Source organism: Aquarana catesbeiana, linkage group LG01 (genome assembly GCF_042186555.1).
Source record: "Aquarana catesbeiana isolate 2022-GZ linkage group LG01, ASM4218655v1, whole genome shotgun sequence".
In the NCBI taxonomy this organism is placed as follows: Eukaryota; Metazoa; Chordata; class Amphibia; order Anura; family Ranidae; genus Aquarana; species Aquarana catesbeiana.
The window spans coordinates 158,290,055-158,305,646 of NC_133324.1; the positions used below are offsets into that span (position 1 = coordinate 158,290,055).

General features: G+C 38.8%; 1 protein-coding gene across 16 annotated transcripts in view; it reads right to left on the reverse strand.

Annotated features, from left to right (window-relative positions):
- MEF2C (myocyte enhancer factor 2C) overlaps positions 1-15,592 on the reverse strand; it is a 363,817-nt gene that overhangs the window by 140,465 nt on the left and 207,760 nt on the right. For 14 of the 16 annotated variants that reach the window (XM_073624480.1, XM_073624478.1, XM_073624490.1 and 11 more), the window contains one exon: positions 5,285-5,473. In XM_073624480.1, coding sequence (XP_073480581.1) covers positions 5,285-5,338 — 54 coding nt within the window. In that variant the 5' untranslated portion in view covers positions 5,339-5,473. The other 2 variants (XM_073624479.1, XM_073624477.1) reach the window with 2 other exon arrangements.

Sequence of the window (15,592 nt, forward strand, 5' to 3'; positions counted from 1 at the left end):
TGGGATGAATGACTCCCACGCATGTGCAGGAATGAAGTCAGCATCCAGAAAAAGCCACGGAGAAGAAGCTGCTGCTAGCGAGGGACCTTGTGGGCGTCAGACCATTGGAGAATAGGTAAGTGTCCCCGACTTTAGTGTAAATAATCACTGCCTTGTAGTTTTCAGCCACTACTGGAAATTACAGCTGAGGAATTAAATTCTAAATCTCAGAAGAAATATAGAGAAACTTTTATGGAAGGGATGTCAGTTAAGCAGTTAGTTTGAGTGCACTGTACTTATAGTTTTCCAGGAGAACATTTCTGTATTTTTTTTTCCAACAACAGCGGTGCCAAGTAAAATTTTTACTGACCAGGGCAGCTGATAGCCTTAAAGTGATTGTAAAGTCTTGTTTCTCTTAAAATTACCTGCCCTGTGTAGTGGTTTTGCACAGGGAAGCCCAGATCCTCCTCTTCTTGAGTCCCTCTTTGGCTCCCCTGGCCCCTCCCTCCTGTCCAGTGCTCCCACAGCAAGCAGCTTGCTATGGGGCACCCGAGTTGAGTCACAGCTCCCTACGTCAATTCAGACCTGGAGCCCCAGTTCGGCCCCACCCCCTCTCTCTCCTGATTGACTAACTGACTTTGATTGACAGCAGCGGGAGCCAATGGTGCCACTGCTGTGTCTCAGCCAATCAGGAGGAGAGTGGCGGATGGCCGAGGAACGCGTGGACATCGCTGGATAGAGATGAGGCTCAGGTAAGTATTAGGGGGTGCTGGAGGGCGGCTGCTGCACAGAGAAGGATTTTATCTTAAGATAAAAAACCTTCTGACTTTACAATCACTTTAACTATACAAATCTAAAAAAAAAAAAGAACCGGAAAAAGAAGTGTGTTGTATATAGAAACTTGCAACTCAAACTAGAAAAATGATAGCTAGGGTTTGCTATGATCTATATAACCTACAAAAACAGTTTTGCATTGCTTTTTAATTAAACTATTTTCGAGAACCAAGACAAGAACTTCATAATGTACAGTGTGTGTGCGTGTGTGTGTGATTAGGACGTCTGCGACTGCTGTTAAAATTTGATAAGTGTTTTCACAAATCATTACCATACTTGCCATACTCCTGGCACAACTGCATATCACAATATTACAACTTAATTCAAAGAAATGAACATATTTATTCTTGGTCATGTCTGTTTTTTTCTAACCTACATTCTGTCAAAGGTATTCATCAAACATATGTTAACTGCTTTTGGAAGAATGATCGTTGTAGGAAGTGTATGGTTGCTATCTCAACATATCACACCTGTGATGTTTAAAGCAACACATTCCTGGTGACCCCACACTGATTAAACTCGTCTGTTATAGAGATATACTGTATATCCAGCAGAGAATGAATGTATAAGAAGAGAGATCATGGATAAGTATGTGTAGGAATCGCTGTCTGTTTCAAACTAGTTCTCTTAAACACCATGCCTAGAATTATTTCTATAAAGAGTAAAAAACACACACATAAAAACTGGTGTGAACGCAGCGCTAAAACCTGATAGTTTAAAAGAGTGGTGAATGCCGCATGCACTCAGAAGTCTGGTTGATGTTTTTTTTAATAGAAAGCAATATCAGAAAAACACATTAGTTGTAATAAGGTGGTAATGAATGTCCTGAGAGCAAGATAGTCACTATAGGGAAAAAATGTTCAGGGGGGGTGAGCCCCTTTGAATAAGTCTCTGATACTGTGAATACTGAAGGTGGTGGCGAGGCTGCTACAGGCACGGGCAGGGGATCTGAGTCCTGTGAAGGATAGAAAGTAAGGGAAAAAAGAAGAAACGCCAGGCCAACCCTAGTGCAGCATTATTTTGATATGAAGCTGATGAAGGCGGCATGGCCGTGCCTCCGAAACGCGTTCTGATTTGCCCCCCATAACGACAGGCGGTTTCCTTGTCTGACACTTCGGATCTCCTCCATGCTGAATCACCTGGTTTGTGGACTACAGATCCCAGAGATTCAAGTGGCAGTGTCGTTCCTTGCTGGTTATGACAAGCCTCGCCTATTGAGCACTATGTAAGTGCATCTTTTACTGAAAACCTTTTAAAATACCTTCATATCAAAATAATGCTGCACTAGGATTGGCCTGCCGCCTGGCGCTTTTTTTTTTTCCCTTCCTTTCTAGAATTATTTTTTCCATTTAAACACAGTTCATGGGACAGCTGGGTGCTGATTTACTAAAGTAGTAATTTTTACATATATGTTTTTGTCTGGTGCTTGTAATTCACACCCCTTATGATATTTCATTTACAACACTCTGTAGTATGTTGGGGCTTTATAACTGCAAGATCGTGAATATGTATTGTTTATGTGTCAAATAAGGATATTTTTTTTTAGACTTCACCCCCCCCCCCCCCCCCCAAAGGGTTAGTTTAGGTTAGAAGTCAGCAATCACTTAAGGAACATTTTTTTAATTTTTAGTTCTCAGCACCAGTACTTACATGTACTGGTGCCAAGAACCAAAAAATAAAAAAAATGTTCCCTAAGTGACTCCTGGCTTCTAACCTAAACCTACCCTTTGGGTGATAGTAAATACAAAAAAAATAAAAAATAGCTGTGTCCCCTGCAGGTCAGTGCCATAACTTGCTAAGTAGCATGCACTGCGTACTAGCACATTATGGCAGACTTACCTTTAACAGACCCTCCAGTAGCACACTGTGCCCGCTGCAGGCGCTTCCATCCTCATTCGGTCTTCTTTCAGGGTTCATGCTCTCTGGCTGTTTAAATGGCTGGACTGCAATGACATCACTTCTTGGCATGCACATGGGAGTCACAAACATGGTGCTGCATTGACGGCGCACTCAGTGTGTGATGAAATAATCAGTTGAAGCCAATGTGAATATCCCCTAAACAGCACACATTCAGGAGATATTCACTGTATTTACAGGTAAGTCAGATAAGCTGAATGGCACAAATTAATGCGGACCTTGTATTTATTACCACAACATCTAATGTATTTTATTTTAAATGCAAGCAGTATAGGTACCTGAATTAAACTTTGCATTCGCCTCTCACAATCTACTATACAGTTTGTACAGCAGAACACAGAAATGGGGAGAGAGAAGCAGCACAAGGGATATGTCAGGTGTTCTACAGTGCAAGGGAGGGCCATGCTGATAGGAGAAGAAAGCAGAGTGACAGAGAGATGAGCTCATTAATGTTCTGCTTCTGCTTTCACTGTCTAAACAAAGGCTAGGTTGGGTGGGGCGGGGATGTGCTCTGAGGCCGAGATGTGTAAGCTTCAGAAATGAATGGACAGAAAATCAAAAAATAGATGGACAAAAAAATCAAATCCTCTGACAGGTAAGACTGCTCTCATATATGTATTTCATCTGTGTTTTCAGTTGTTTGCTTCAGCTTCAATGGTCCGGAGTAAATCTAATTTTATTTTATAACAAAAGATTTCAGGGTTCTAAAGAATCTTCTTCTTCCTATGTCACTGTCTTTATCAAATTGAGACTACATTCAGAGATGTACAGAGGATAGAATGAGGGGGGTAAGTCTCTCCTATGATAGAGTCAGCTGTGTGTAATTTAAACTTTAGCTACACAGCTCTGAAAACAACAGACCACACTTGAACTCTAAAACTTAATACAACATTTAAAATGAATCCTCAACCCTTAATTTTTCCTTAACTCTTAATGTTTAAACAAGAAGTATGGTCCTTTTTTGGTCATACTTCTTTTTTGGGTCAAAAAATGTCAGGATCCATCCAAATGCTTTAGCCAGGCCTTTTTGTCTCCTCTTCTGCCAAGAGTGCTGTAGTGAGCACTGGAGGGGAAGAGCAGAGAGCGGTAATTGATAGTTACCCTCTGTGCTTAGAGTTGACCAAGCTCATGTGATCCCTCGTTTCTTGGGCTTAGAGCCGGTGAGGGACAGCTGCAGCATCAGACTGATGCTGCAACAGGGAAGCAAGTATAGATGTTTGTTTTTTTTATATTCCCACACTTCTCCTTTAATCTAAGCTTAACTTCCTAAAAACATGGCCTAACCTTAACCTAACCACTAACATTAACCCTTAAAATGGCAGATTTAACTTATAAGCTCCAATAATTAACCATCACACAGTACGGCAAATGCTACAAAGCCAAATCCCTTGGCCTCAAATCCAACTCATTCAAATATTTTTGTAAATGAGTTCCTCTGCCAGGCTAGGGCTACATAAAAAATTGAATATCTTGATTTCACTAGGTTAAAACCAGCAAGTGGTTAATACTACCTGTGTAGCCTTAGCCTAAGACTATGTACACATGATAGGACTTTCCAACAACAAAACCGTGGATTTTTTTCCGAAGGATGTTGGCTCAAACTTGTTTTGCATACACACGGTCACACAAATGTTGTCGGAAATTCCGAACGTCAAGAACGTGGTGACATACAACACATACGACGAGCCGAGAAAAATGAAGTTCAATAGCCAGTACGGGTCTTCTACTTGATTCCGAGCATGCGTGGACTTTTGTACGTTGGAATTGTGTACACGCGCTTGGAATTTGAGAAGCTGCTCCCAAACATTTGTTGGCAGAAATTCCGACAACAAATGTTCTATGGAGCATACACGCGGTCGGACTTTCTGACAACAAGCTCACATCAAACATTTGTAGTCGGAAAATCCTATCATGTGTACGGCCCATAAGAGTCCATGAGATAATGAACAAGTGATCACCTATGATCTTCAACTCTGATGATGTACACCAATTATATTTCCAGGTCACTGGTCTGGCATAAAGCTCAGACTCCTAATTACTTATTTTCCTATCTAAGAGATGATGTTATTGATAATGGACTAAGCATATCATGTCCACATCTTGAAATAATGCTGTGCATAAGACAAAAATCTTACCTTTCCAATTCATTAGTCCTATCTAAGGACTCATGAATTCATACAGTTGCTAGGGATAAGAAAGCACTGGAAGGGTTTAGACTCTTGCTTGTCATAAATTTTCCTCTCTAAGGCATTGCTGAGCTGTGGATCCATACTCTCTATCATTATACAGTGTTGTGATCAGAGAGTGTCAACTGTTATCTACAAGCACCATTCACCTTTCTCTATTCAATTTGCTGAGCTAGTGCCACTGTTGCTTTGCTTGTCAATTAATTATCTTTTAAGACTTAACAAAACACCCTGTTTATACACTGCACACTTAATATATTCACTGTGATTAATTACACAAGTGTGATTCTTAAGGAGAGAATCATTACTCTCTATACTTGGGGGATTGGGCCATAAAATTCTCCAGAGGAACATTTTCTGTATCTTACCTGTCTGTTGCGTTCATCCATTATCCTCGTAATCTGAATCTTTTTTCTCCCCATAGTCCCCGTTTTTCTGTCCTCCCTCGTCCTTCAAGCAATGTATTTTTCCTTCCTCTATCCTTTACACGTCTTTCTGTCAACACTTCTTTCACTTTCCTGTTACCTTTTTCAGTTCACAGATCCCGACATCCGTACCTGTTTGGGTGAAATTTAAGAAAAGTTTTAGAGATAAAACAAGTAAAAACAAGAACACAATTATTACATGTAATCTATGAATTAATAAAATAAACAAGCTATTTCCATAGAAATATGTTTAAAATCCAATGATCTACAAATGCATCAACACATCTTTTGGGAGCTATAGAGGCATTCTTATGAATGGTAACTAATAAACATACTTGCAGACAAGCTTGGTGTAATTTGCTGAGATTTTACAGTTTTGAAATACAATTGAAAACCTCTTTGACCAGTTGGTGACCATTGACTTCTCTCTTTCACTATGTGTGTATCAATGGAAAGCTAGAAAGAAAGGCTGTGGCTGGTTCAGCATGGTGATGATTTGGATAATGATAAGCAGTGCTTCCATCTCCAATCACATATGAGAGATCAACTTCTCTATGGGCAGTCTCACCCTTAGCAACCAATCAAATTCAAGTTTACTCAAGTCTCAAGTCAAATCAGTAATAAGTTCATCCCTTTAACTGCTGACATACATTTAATAAACAATTAAACCTATGAATTTCATTAAGTGTTGGTAATTAAATGGATAAGCCAACAATCCAGATTACTGCGGTTTTCACATACGTTTCTTGTTGCTTCCTATTCATAGAGGAAGGTTTCCCACAAATTGGCAGTTGAGTTTCTGTACTAATATAATAAATATGCTATTTTTTTTGTCCACAATGTGACTCAATTTGGGAATGTATGCATGTCTTGAGAAGATATTTAATGTCTGATTTTTCTGATTTTGGCAGTGGTATCAGATGCTATGGGCATTTAACCCATAAGTTAAGAAAACAACTTTTCAGCTGGCCACTGAAGAAAAAAAAAACACCTAATGCTATCTGATGTTTCTCAGGGCCATAAGAGGTGAATGCTGAGATCTCTGACTCCATTATCTGTTTGGTGGAGTTTTAATTCATTTCATAGTAAGGAAGGGTGGTAACATCTTTGCAGTAGGAATGAGGCCCCCAAATATATATGAATAGAGGTAGAGATAGGTGGTTGTCATTACTGAAGAGCCCTAGTAATATAATGTACCAGAGGATGACTCTTCCCCCCAAGTCTTAATTTAAACCTGAAATATCACATTTTAATTACACTGAAATTTTAAAGCTAACTTCCTAAAGGCTACTGACATTAACACCATAAGCCCAATCAGGAATAAATCTCAACTGATCAGATATTGTACATGTACATGTGTGTGTATAAGTCTGCGTGTGCATACAAGTGTGTATGTATATTTGTGAGTATGCATGTGTGTACTATATGTTTGTATGTGTGTGTGTTTGTGTGTTGCACATAAAAAAAGTGGTCACAACAGAGGAAAATTTGTTGTACTGGGCTTGCAAAATTTCTGCTATTAAATGATTCTTGATCAAGCCAAAAGTCGTAATATTCAATTGATATACTGTAAGTACTGTCCTCTTAAAAATAGGGGAATGTAATGGATAAAGTACCTTGTCCTGTATTTTACTTGAACCCTGGTTAAGACCATAGGCGTGTGCAGGGGTTGCGCCAGTTGTGCCTGGGCATACCCTAACCACTATGTGCAGTGCCAATTCCCCCTACTGCCTAGGCTTCCCCTGTGTTGGCCCCCCTGCCCTGCAGTGCTGCTGGCTTCCCTCCTGTCCTCTCCCCCTAGCTGCTGCGGGGGATGTTTCAAGATGGAGAGTGGGGAAGTGGCTATTAAATATGTAATTTACCAGCGCCTTCCTTTTCTAAATAAACACAGTGAACACACTCGCTCACTGTGTCCATTCATAAATGAAGCATAGTAAACTGTTTACTATGCTTTGATGTGAATGAACGGGAAGTCTCTCAGCACAGAGCACTTCCCAGTCATTCATTGTCCTGTGCAGCTGAGGCTGCAGAGAAAGGCATATGTGTTTGAGCTTTGGGGTGCACACCCTAATGCAATAGGCTGGTGGTTGGTTAAGACTTTGTATAAAGAAATGAGAAATCTACTGAATAGGATTGTTCCAGGTAAATCTACTTTAACCCTTTCATGACTAAGCCTATTTTTGAAATTTGGTGTTTACAAGTTAAAATCTGTATTTTTTGCTAGAAAATTACTTAGAACCCCCAAACATTATATATATTTTTTTAGCAGAGAATCTAGAGAATAAAATGGTGATTGTTGCAATATTTTTTATCACACAGTATTTGTGCAGCGGTGTTTTAAACGCAAATTTTTGGAAAAGTGACACTTTCATGAATTTTAAAAAATCCAAACAGTAAAGTTACCCCAATTTTTTTGTATAATGTGAAAGATGATGTTACGTCGAGTAAACAGATACCAAACATGTCACCCTTTATAATTGCACGCACTCGTGGAATGGCGACGAACTACGGTACCTTTGAATTTCCATAGGCGACACTTTAAAAATTTTTTACGGTTACCAGGTTTGAGCTACAGAGGAGATCTAGGGCTAGAATTATTGCTCTCGCTCTGACGATCGCGGCGATACCTCACATGTGTGGTTTGAACACCGTTTACATATGCGGGCGCGACTTCCGTATGCGTTTTCTTCGCTGCGCGAGCTTGCGGGGACAGGGGCACTTTTTTTTTTTATTTATTTTATTTATTTTTGTACTTTATAAATTGTGTTTAAAATTTTTTTTTTTTTTTTTACTTTTATTGCTGTCACAAGCAATGTAAACATCCCTTGTGACAGTAATAGGTGGTGACAGGTACTCTTTATGGAGGGATGGGGGGTCTAAAAGACCCCCCATCCCTCCTTTACACTTCAAAGTATTCAGATCGCCGAAAACGGCGATTCTGAATACTGTGTACTTTTTTGAATTCGGCGCCATTGGCAGCCGAGTAAACGGGAAGTGACGTCATGACGTCGCTTCCGCATTTACAACAAGAAGGCTGGAACGAAGCCGCTCGCAGCTTCGTTCCAGCCCGCCCCCAGCCGCCGAAGGCAGCCGAATGGACACCGGGCCTCTCGATCACACGGGAGGCCCGGTAACAGCGGCGGGAGGTGGCGGGAGGGGGGATGTCCCCTCCCGCTCCTCCAGTATAACAGCCGAGCGGCTTTTAGCCACATCGGTTGTTATACACGGGTAGCCGATCGCCCGCTGTAAACAACGGTATCGGGATGATGCCTGCAGCTGTGGGCATCATCCCGGTATAACCCCGGAAAGCCGAGTACACATATCTGCGTACGGTCGGCGGGAAGGGGTACTTCAGCAGCAATAAGTAATTTATTTTCACTGACCCTTCATTAAGATAAGACATGATTTTTATGCAGGTTTGAATAACCTGTTCTGATCTCAAACATCCACTGTCTTAGAGGATAACGATGATGATAACTGACAATTCAGCTTTTTAAAATTCAGTTTTGGGTGGATGCCGGTGAACTGTATCACCCACTGTTTTTTTTTTTATAGCCTTTGGCACTTATTGGCCATTCTTTCCTTATCCACCATTGTGACCTCCTCTGTAATGTAAAATATATTTTTGAAAAATACAGCAGTAAACCTAACTTTAGCTGCTGTACTTTTCTGAGCATGTTTATTGCAGGTTAGTGGCTCAGAAAGTTAATGCAATAGCCAGGCAGCTAACATTTTACGAAGGAGAAAATGCTGTACTTCTTCTAGTGCAGAATGTTACTGCCCAACGCAAAAAAATAAAATAAAAGTAAAAAGATGGATTAAATGTCATTTTGTGACATTTCAATAAATAGAAATGAGATGATGGGATTATAGCAGTGCTCAAATAAGGAAACAAGGTGGAAACAAATAAGGAAACAAGGTCTAACAAGGTGGTCCTCAATAATCCCCTGAGGAAGCCAATGCTGGCGAAACATGTTGGGATATAACATCTACCTTTAACCATCCTTGACCTTGTGGACAGGGACCAGTAAAAAGCAAATTGCATATGCTCTGTCAATTATTTTTCTCTATTTTATGTAATAATAAAGAATTATAACATTTTATTCTATATGTACATTTCCTTGTTTGAGCACCGCTATAATCCCATCCTCTCATTTCTATTCATTCTCAATACCAGGGATGAGGTGCATGATATTTTAGAGTCACTCAATTCATTTCCTGACATTTCAATAAAGTTTTTGAAAAAAAGCAACAGCACTTCACTGCATCTTACAAGGCATGCCAATGGCCACATTAGGCCACTGGTATGAACAAGTCCTAACACAGTGAATTGTTTGCTGTGTTTGAATATATGGTACAATTGCTTAGTCTAGAGGAAAGATATTCTGTTGTCCCCTCCTAAGCTGTTTAAATAAACATTTTGTTTGAAAGAACAAACAACAAAATTGTTATAATTTTTTACATTTGGCCAGCTGTGTAATTTTTGCATTAGCGGCACTTCCATATTTCATGTGCTGGGTAATGCTGATTATTCAAAAACACTCACCTTCCATAACAGTGTTGGAGTTTTAGCGAATATCAAGGGGTTTTAAAAAAAAAGTCACAGATCTTTGTAAATAAAACTTCAGGGGTTGATTTACTACATACAAATAGAGTGTTTACTTTTTTATTGCGTTTGCTCTTAGCTAAGTGAATGCTCTGAAGCACTGCTCACTTCCATCATCCAATACAATATTTTTTCCTTGCACGTGATTGGATATTCTTTGCAAAGTTAATTTTCACCACATTCACTAAACTGATTGTAAAGTGAAAATTCCCTTGTAAACGTAAACAGGCTTATTGTGTTTAGTAAATCACCCCTCCGCCTTTAAGTAATAAGCAATATAATGCTGTAGAAAGGAAACGCAATTCAATCTAGAACAATAAAATAAATGAAATAAACATTTGACACAGGTATGTTTAGTGTCACTTATAGCATGATATGCTCAAAGTGTTTTTTACTCATTTTTAGCCCAGAAATGTTCACTTCTAACTTTCTATTCATCAAAAAACAGAAAAGCCTCCTACACACGATAAGGTGTTAGATACAACACATACATTCTTTGTGCAAAGTAAGTAAAAAAAAAAAAAAACGCATTTCATAAAATGCCCTTTAACGCTTGGAATCACCAAGAGCAATAATGCGATGCACAAGTTATTAAATCCGAAGGACAGTGTACAAAGTTGAATTTGGGTAAACTTATTAACTGCCTGGGGAGTCAGTAGTAATACGCTTTGCCTTCTGAACAGAGAGGGTTAAAGCTAATATTTTGTCAGCATGATGAATGAGCCTGGAGCACACGAGTTACATATGCAGCATTGTCCTTTCCTGATTCTCCCCGACAATCTGATAGATCCTATCCATACAAGATGTAACATTAAGCCCATGTCCTGGCCATTTAATCCATTGTTTGGCTCTAATTCAAAGCTGCTGAGGGTAGAAAAGCTGCTGCAAGTGGGGATGAGTACTGAGATGCTGCCGCCTCCTTTGAATAAACATACATCTCGTGTCCTATTCACTTATTGTCCTGATCAGAGTTAGCACTCGCAATGACATTCCACTGTTGGCCATTGACTTTTCTATGGCACTTACAATGGTGAGATCCCTTCATTGGCAAGAAACACAGAGGAGTGCTGTCCAGAATACTTTTTTTTTTGCACTGACAGTTACAACTTCAGGGCAAGCTGTGTAGGGATTACTTCTATCTTCTAAGGTCCAAGCAGTACTGATACACAAAGTGTTTGTAAAATGTAATTTACAAGGCAACAGGCAATAGAAGCATTAGCAGTATAGTAAAGCAATTACTTTGTATATTAAAGCAATTCTCATCCAGACAAGAGGCATGCAGTCGGTCTCCCCCACCCCCTCTCTCTTTTTCCCTGTATATATTTATATAGATATATATATATATATATATATATCTATATATATATATACACACACACAAATCTTTTACTTTCCTAAATCCACAGTAACCTGCATTAGTAACTTTTTACATTCAGAACAACAACTTTCAGAATGTTTGTTTATAGCATAAGGTACAGTACTGACATAAATCATCTGTGTGACTTCTAGTAATTAACATAAGTATTAAAGTCAACATAATAATAAAAATGATAATAATAATAATAATATTGCTACTACTACTACTACTAAAATAATGATGATAATGATGATGATGATGATAATGATAATAATAATAATATTAATAGTAATAATAATAATAATAAGAAGAAGAAGAGCAAATAATAACAATGATACTAATAATATTAATACTACTACTAGAGCTACTACTACTAAAATAAAAATAATAACAACAACAATAACACTATTAATGCTGCTACTACTGCTAATAAAAATAACAATAACAATATTACTATTAATGCTACTAATGCTAATAATAATAACAACAAGGACAACACTAATAATAATTAAAAATAAAATGACATTTTAAAATCCATTTACTTATAATATCTGAAAATTAAAAAAGCAATGTCATATACAATGTGTTTCCTAACCCACCTGGGTAAGGATACCATTTGCATTTGTCGAAATAACCACATGATTTGTTACTAGAATAGATTACACTTGCTCCTACGTTCTGGCAGACCTCTTACCTCAGACATTAAGTTAAAAAGTAGTTTGCAAGCACATGCAGGACCCAAATCAGCTTAATAGGCTTTCTCTGTAACCGTAAGCCAATATGCTAATCCCCAGCAATGGCATATGGAACTATTTCCCTTCCTTTCTTTTCAGCTGAAGCCCACTGGCACTATCCACTTAGAGCACAGTGCCTGCATGAGCTTGTGTTCACACTGGGGTGGAAGGTCAGGCTGGACAGCTTACATGATTGGCCTGCAGGATAAAAGCTGATTTATGGATCACGGCACTGGAAGCCAGTGAGAAAGGAGAAATCACAGAGCAGCCAGGAAGGATACAATCCTCTCCCACTACAGTAACAGAATGCACAGTCCCTCCCACCACTCTTATCAGTTCTACATTTTCATACTTTCAAACAACACGTTGGAAACAGTTTGCTGTAAAAGTAAATAGTGGCCGGGAACTGATAGGGAAAACATTCACAAAATCTTCACAAATTCCATTTGTCCCTCAAATTCATTTTGCAGGAAAATGTCTACTAAATATGGAGATGTAGCATGAGCTTTCAGCACCTGATGACAAAGTTCCATATGATTACTGGAAAGGGTGGGGGGGGATAATCTAGCTTTGCAAATTAAAACCTTGGGGGCGAGAACAGTGTATACCAAGTCGTTTTTTCTCAGTTAATTAACATTACTTGTTTTTGATTTGTTAAGCATGGCTGTTATTAGCACATCTGCCCTATTAAATAATTACGTAGAAGAGAGTTATTTTTTTTTTTATATTTTATGTAGTTTTATATTATGCAGTTGTATATTTTATGTAGTTAATAGATTCAATATTAATTGCTATAGTTAGAATAATTACCTATTATTCTACTGTTTTTAATGTGTTTCTAATAATCCTAAAAAGAATAATAAAAATAAAAGATCCATGCAAGGTAAATTGCCTACAGTTTCAATGGGCAAGCCAAAAAAAGAGACATGCAAAGTGTAGGAATGCACAGGAACAAATAAGGAAACAACTTTAAACACATTAATTTTGCCTTTAGCCTGGTTTCACACATGTGCGGTGCGAATTGAAGCTCAGGTTTCACTGGGGAGATAACAATCTCCTGTTCAACGGATTCATTGCGTTTTTGCTCAGGATTAGAGAGCAGGGAGAGGGGGAGGGAGGGGGGGGGGAGAGGGGGAGGTATAGTGAGGAGAAGGAGAAAATCCATGTTCAGAATGCAATACATCTGCGAATCAGATGCGTTCCCATAGGAGATAATAGGCTTGTAGTTCGCACCGCAATGCCCAAAAAACGCACACGTTTTTTGTGCAATGCGCAGTGCGAATGCAACGCACATATGTGAACCAGATGCATTCATATGAATGTATTTTAAAATGTCCTGCGAATTAGATGCGGTGTAAGCCGCATCTAATTCGCATAGGTGTGAACCCGGGCTAAAGGTGGGCCAATTTGTTACCTATAAAGTATTTTTTATCAATTTATCCCCAAGCAATCACTTTTCCAGCACTCTGCTTTCCAATTTTATTCCCTCTTAGTGTTGCTTTTCACTATTTTCTGAGTGGGGGCTGTACTGAGTACTGAAAGGTCACATGGCCCAATCACATGGCAGGCATGGTGGAACATGGGAGTGGTCTGAGACACTGGACTTTGGGGCTACCTGTGTGCAGAAGCACATCAAGTTTAGCCCCAGCCTGGACCATGCAGAGGTGGCTATGCTGAGGTTTCAGGTGTTCCTGCAAGGCAGTGTAGCCACCTGAAAGGAGAAAATGCAGGACAGAAAAAAAATTGCAACTAGTTTGCAGAAATGACAGCCTGCACAGATAAAGAGGATGACAAGGAAGAAAGCAGATAAGCTATGCTGCAGAATTTATTTTCATAACGAAGGTTTAATAACACTTTACCCAACTGCTCTAGGCTTCTGAAAGTGAAATCTTTTTTAAAGATCTTTTTGCTTCCTTTTTTTAAATACACTAGCTTGCCCTGTACTATACCTGCTCCATGACTTCATAAAGTTGTGTAATTCAAACATAAGGAAGTTGGCCTCAGGGTTAAAAAAGCCTCCCTGTCCCAAGTATTAGTGTGCTGCCGATTCTGCTGAATTCATAGAAGTCTAAAAGAACAATAGGTTATCTTTTCAGCTCTGCAAATCTGATGTATTGGTGTACTGTAAGTTTCTTAATCTTTTCCTTATGCCAATTGAGGAATATGGTTACAAGTTAAGATAATATAAGTAACAATATATAATAAAAACTAATAGAAGAAAACTTCAAGACAGACTGAGCATCACAGGTAATATATTTTTGCTTCAGTAAATATCTAGGCGGAGCACTTGCTTTCCAAATTATGATGTTTTGCTGTAGACAGTCAATGATTTTTTTTTTCTTCAATAGCAAACTGAACACTTTGGTCAATCTATCAAGCCAATAGCAGACAAACTTATTACTGCATTAGCATCAGTCAAATTATTAAATGTGCATGGCAAACAAATTTTGCAGAACCTGAATTTAGATTGATATCAGACTTCTATAATTCATTGAATAACAGCAGCTGATTTATTTATTACAGATACTTAAATTGTGCCAACAATTTACACAGCACTTTACATATATACTATACAGTCACATCAGTCCCTGCCCTCAAGAAGCTTACAAAGGTCCCTAACTCACATTCATACATACTAGGGCCATTTTAGACAGGAGCCAATAAACCTACCAGCATGTCTCTTGAGCGTGGGAGGAAACCCACACGGGCACATTGAGAGCATGCAAACCCTAGGCATGAAATGCCATGGTTGGGATTCAAACCAATGACCCTACTGCTGCCAGGCATAAGTGCTAATCACTTCTCCACGGTGCTGTTAGAATTGGAAAGGGAATGCCAGTGTTGCTCTGTTGATGTTCAATCAGCAAGCTGGGTTGGGTTCTTGACCGAAATGTGCAATTGTTGTTGCACTGGAGGTCAAGGTCGCAACTGTGTTGACTGGCAGGGGTTCCATAATTACAACATTGGTTGACATCTTTTGGCAGGTGAGGCTGTTTCCATATATGTATTTTCACAGTGTATTTTGTTGGGTGCCTGGACTTCACCTTTAAGCAAACACGTTTGTATATTTTCTATTGAGACTTCTATTGCAGCATACTGTATGTTCTATATTTTAGAAAGATTCAAACTAATCACAGCCCAGTGTTTTTTATTATGGTCAAAATCGGAAGCTGCCACTAGAGATCTTTGATGGTTTGGCAGTAGCTGATGTTTTATTGTATCATCAGTAGCAAATAAACCTAACTTGCAGAAACACATACAGTATAAGTGTGATTTGAATTATTGGTCATGAGTTATTTATTTTGCTATAACTGATCTAAAAACTTTTGCAAAATTGGGGCAATGGCCAATTACTTCCAAACAGATCCGTCTTTTACATACAGCAAGAAATCTTATGTTATAGGCATCAACACAGCATTTGTTTAATTTATCTTTTTTTCTAGTCAGCATGAATGCAGTAGAAAATGAGAGCAAGCTGTTGGCCATAGCTACTAATCAGGGTTCATGTCTTTTTTTAAAGGTTAAATGAAAGACTGAGCCTGATTGGTTGCTGT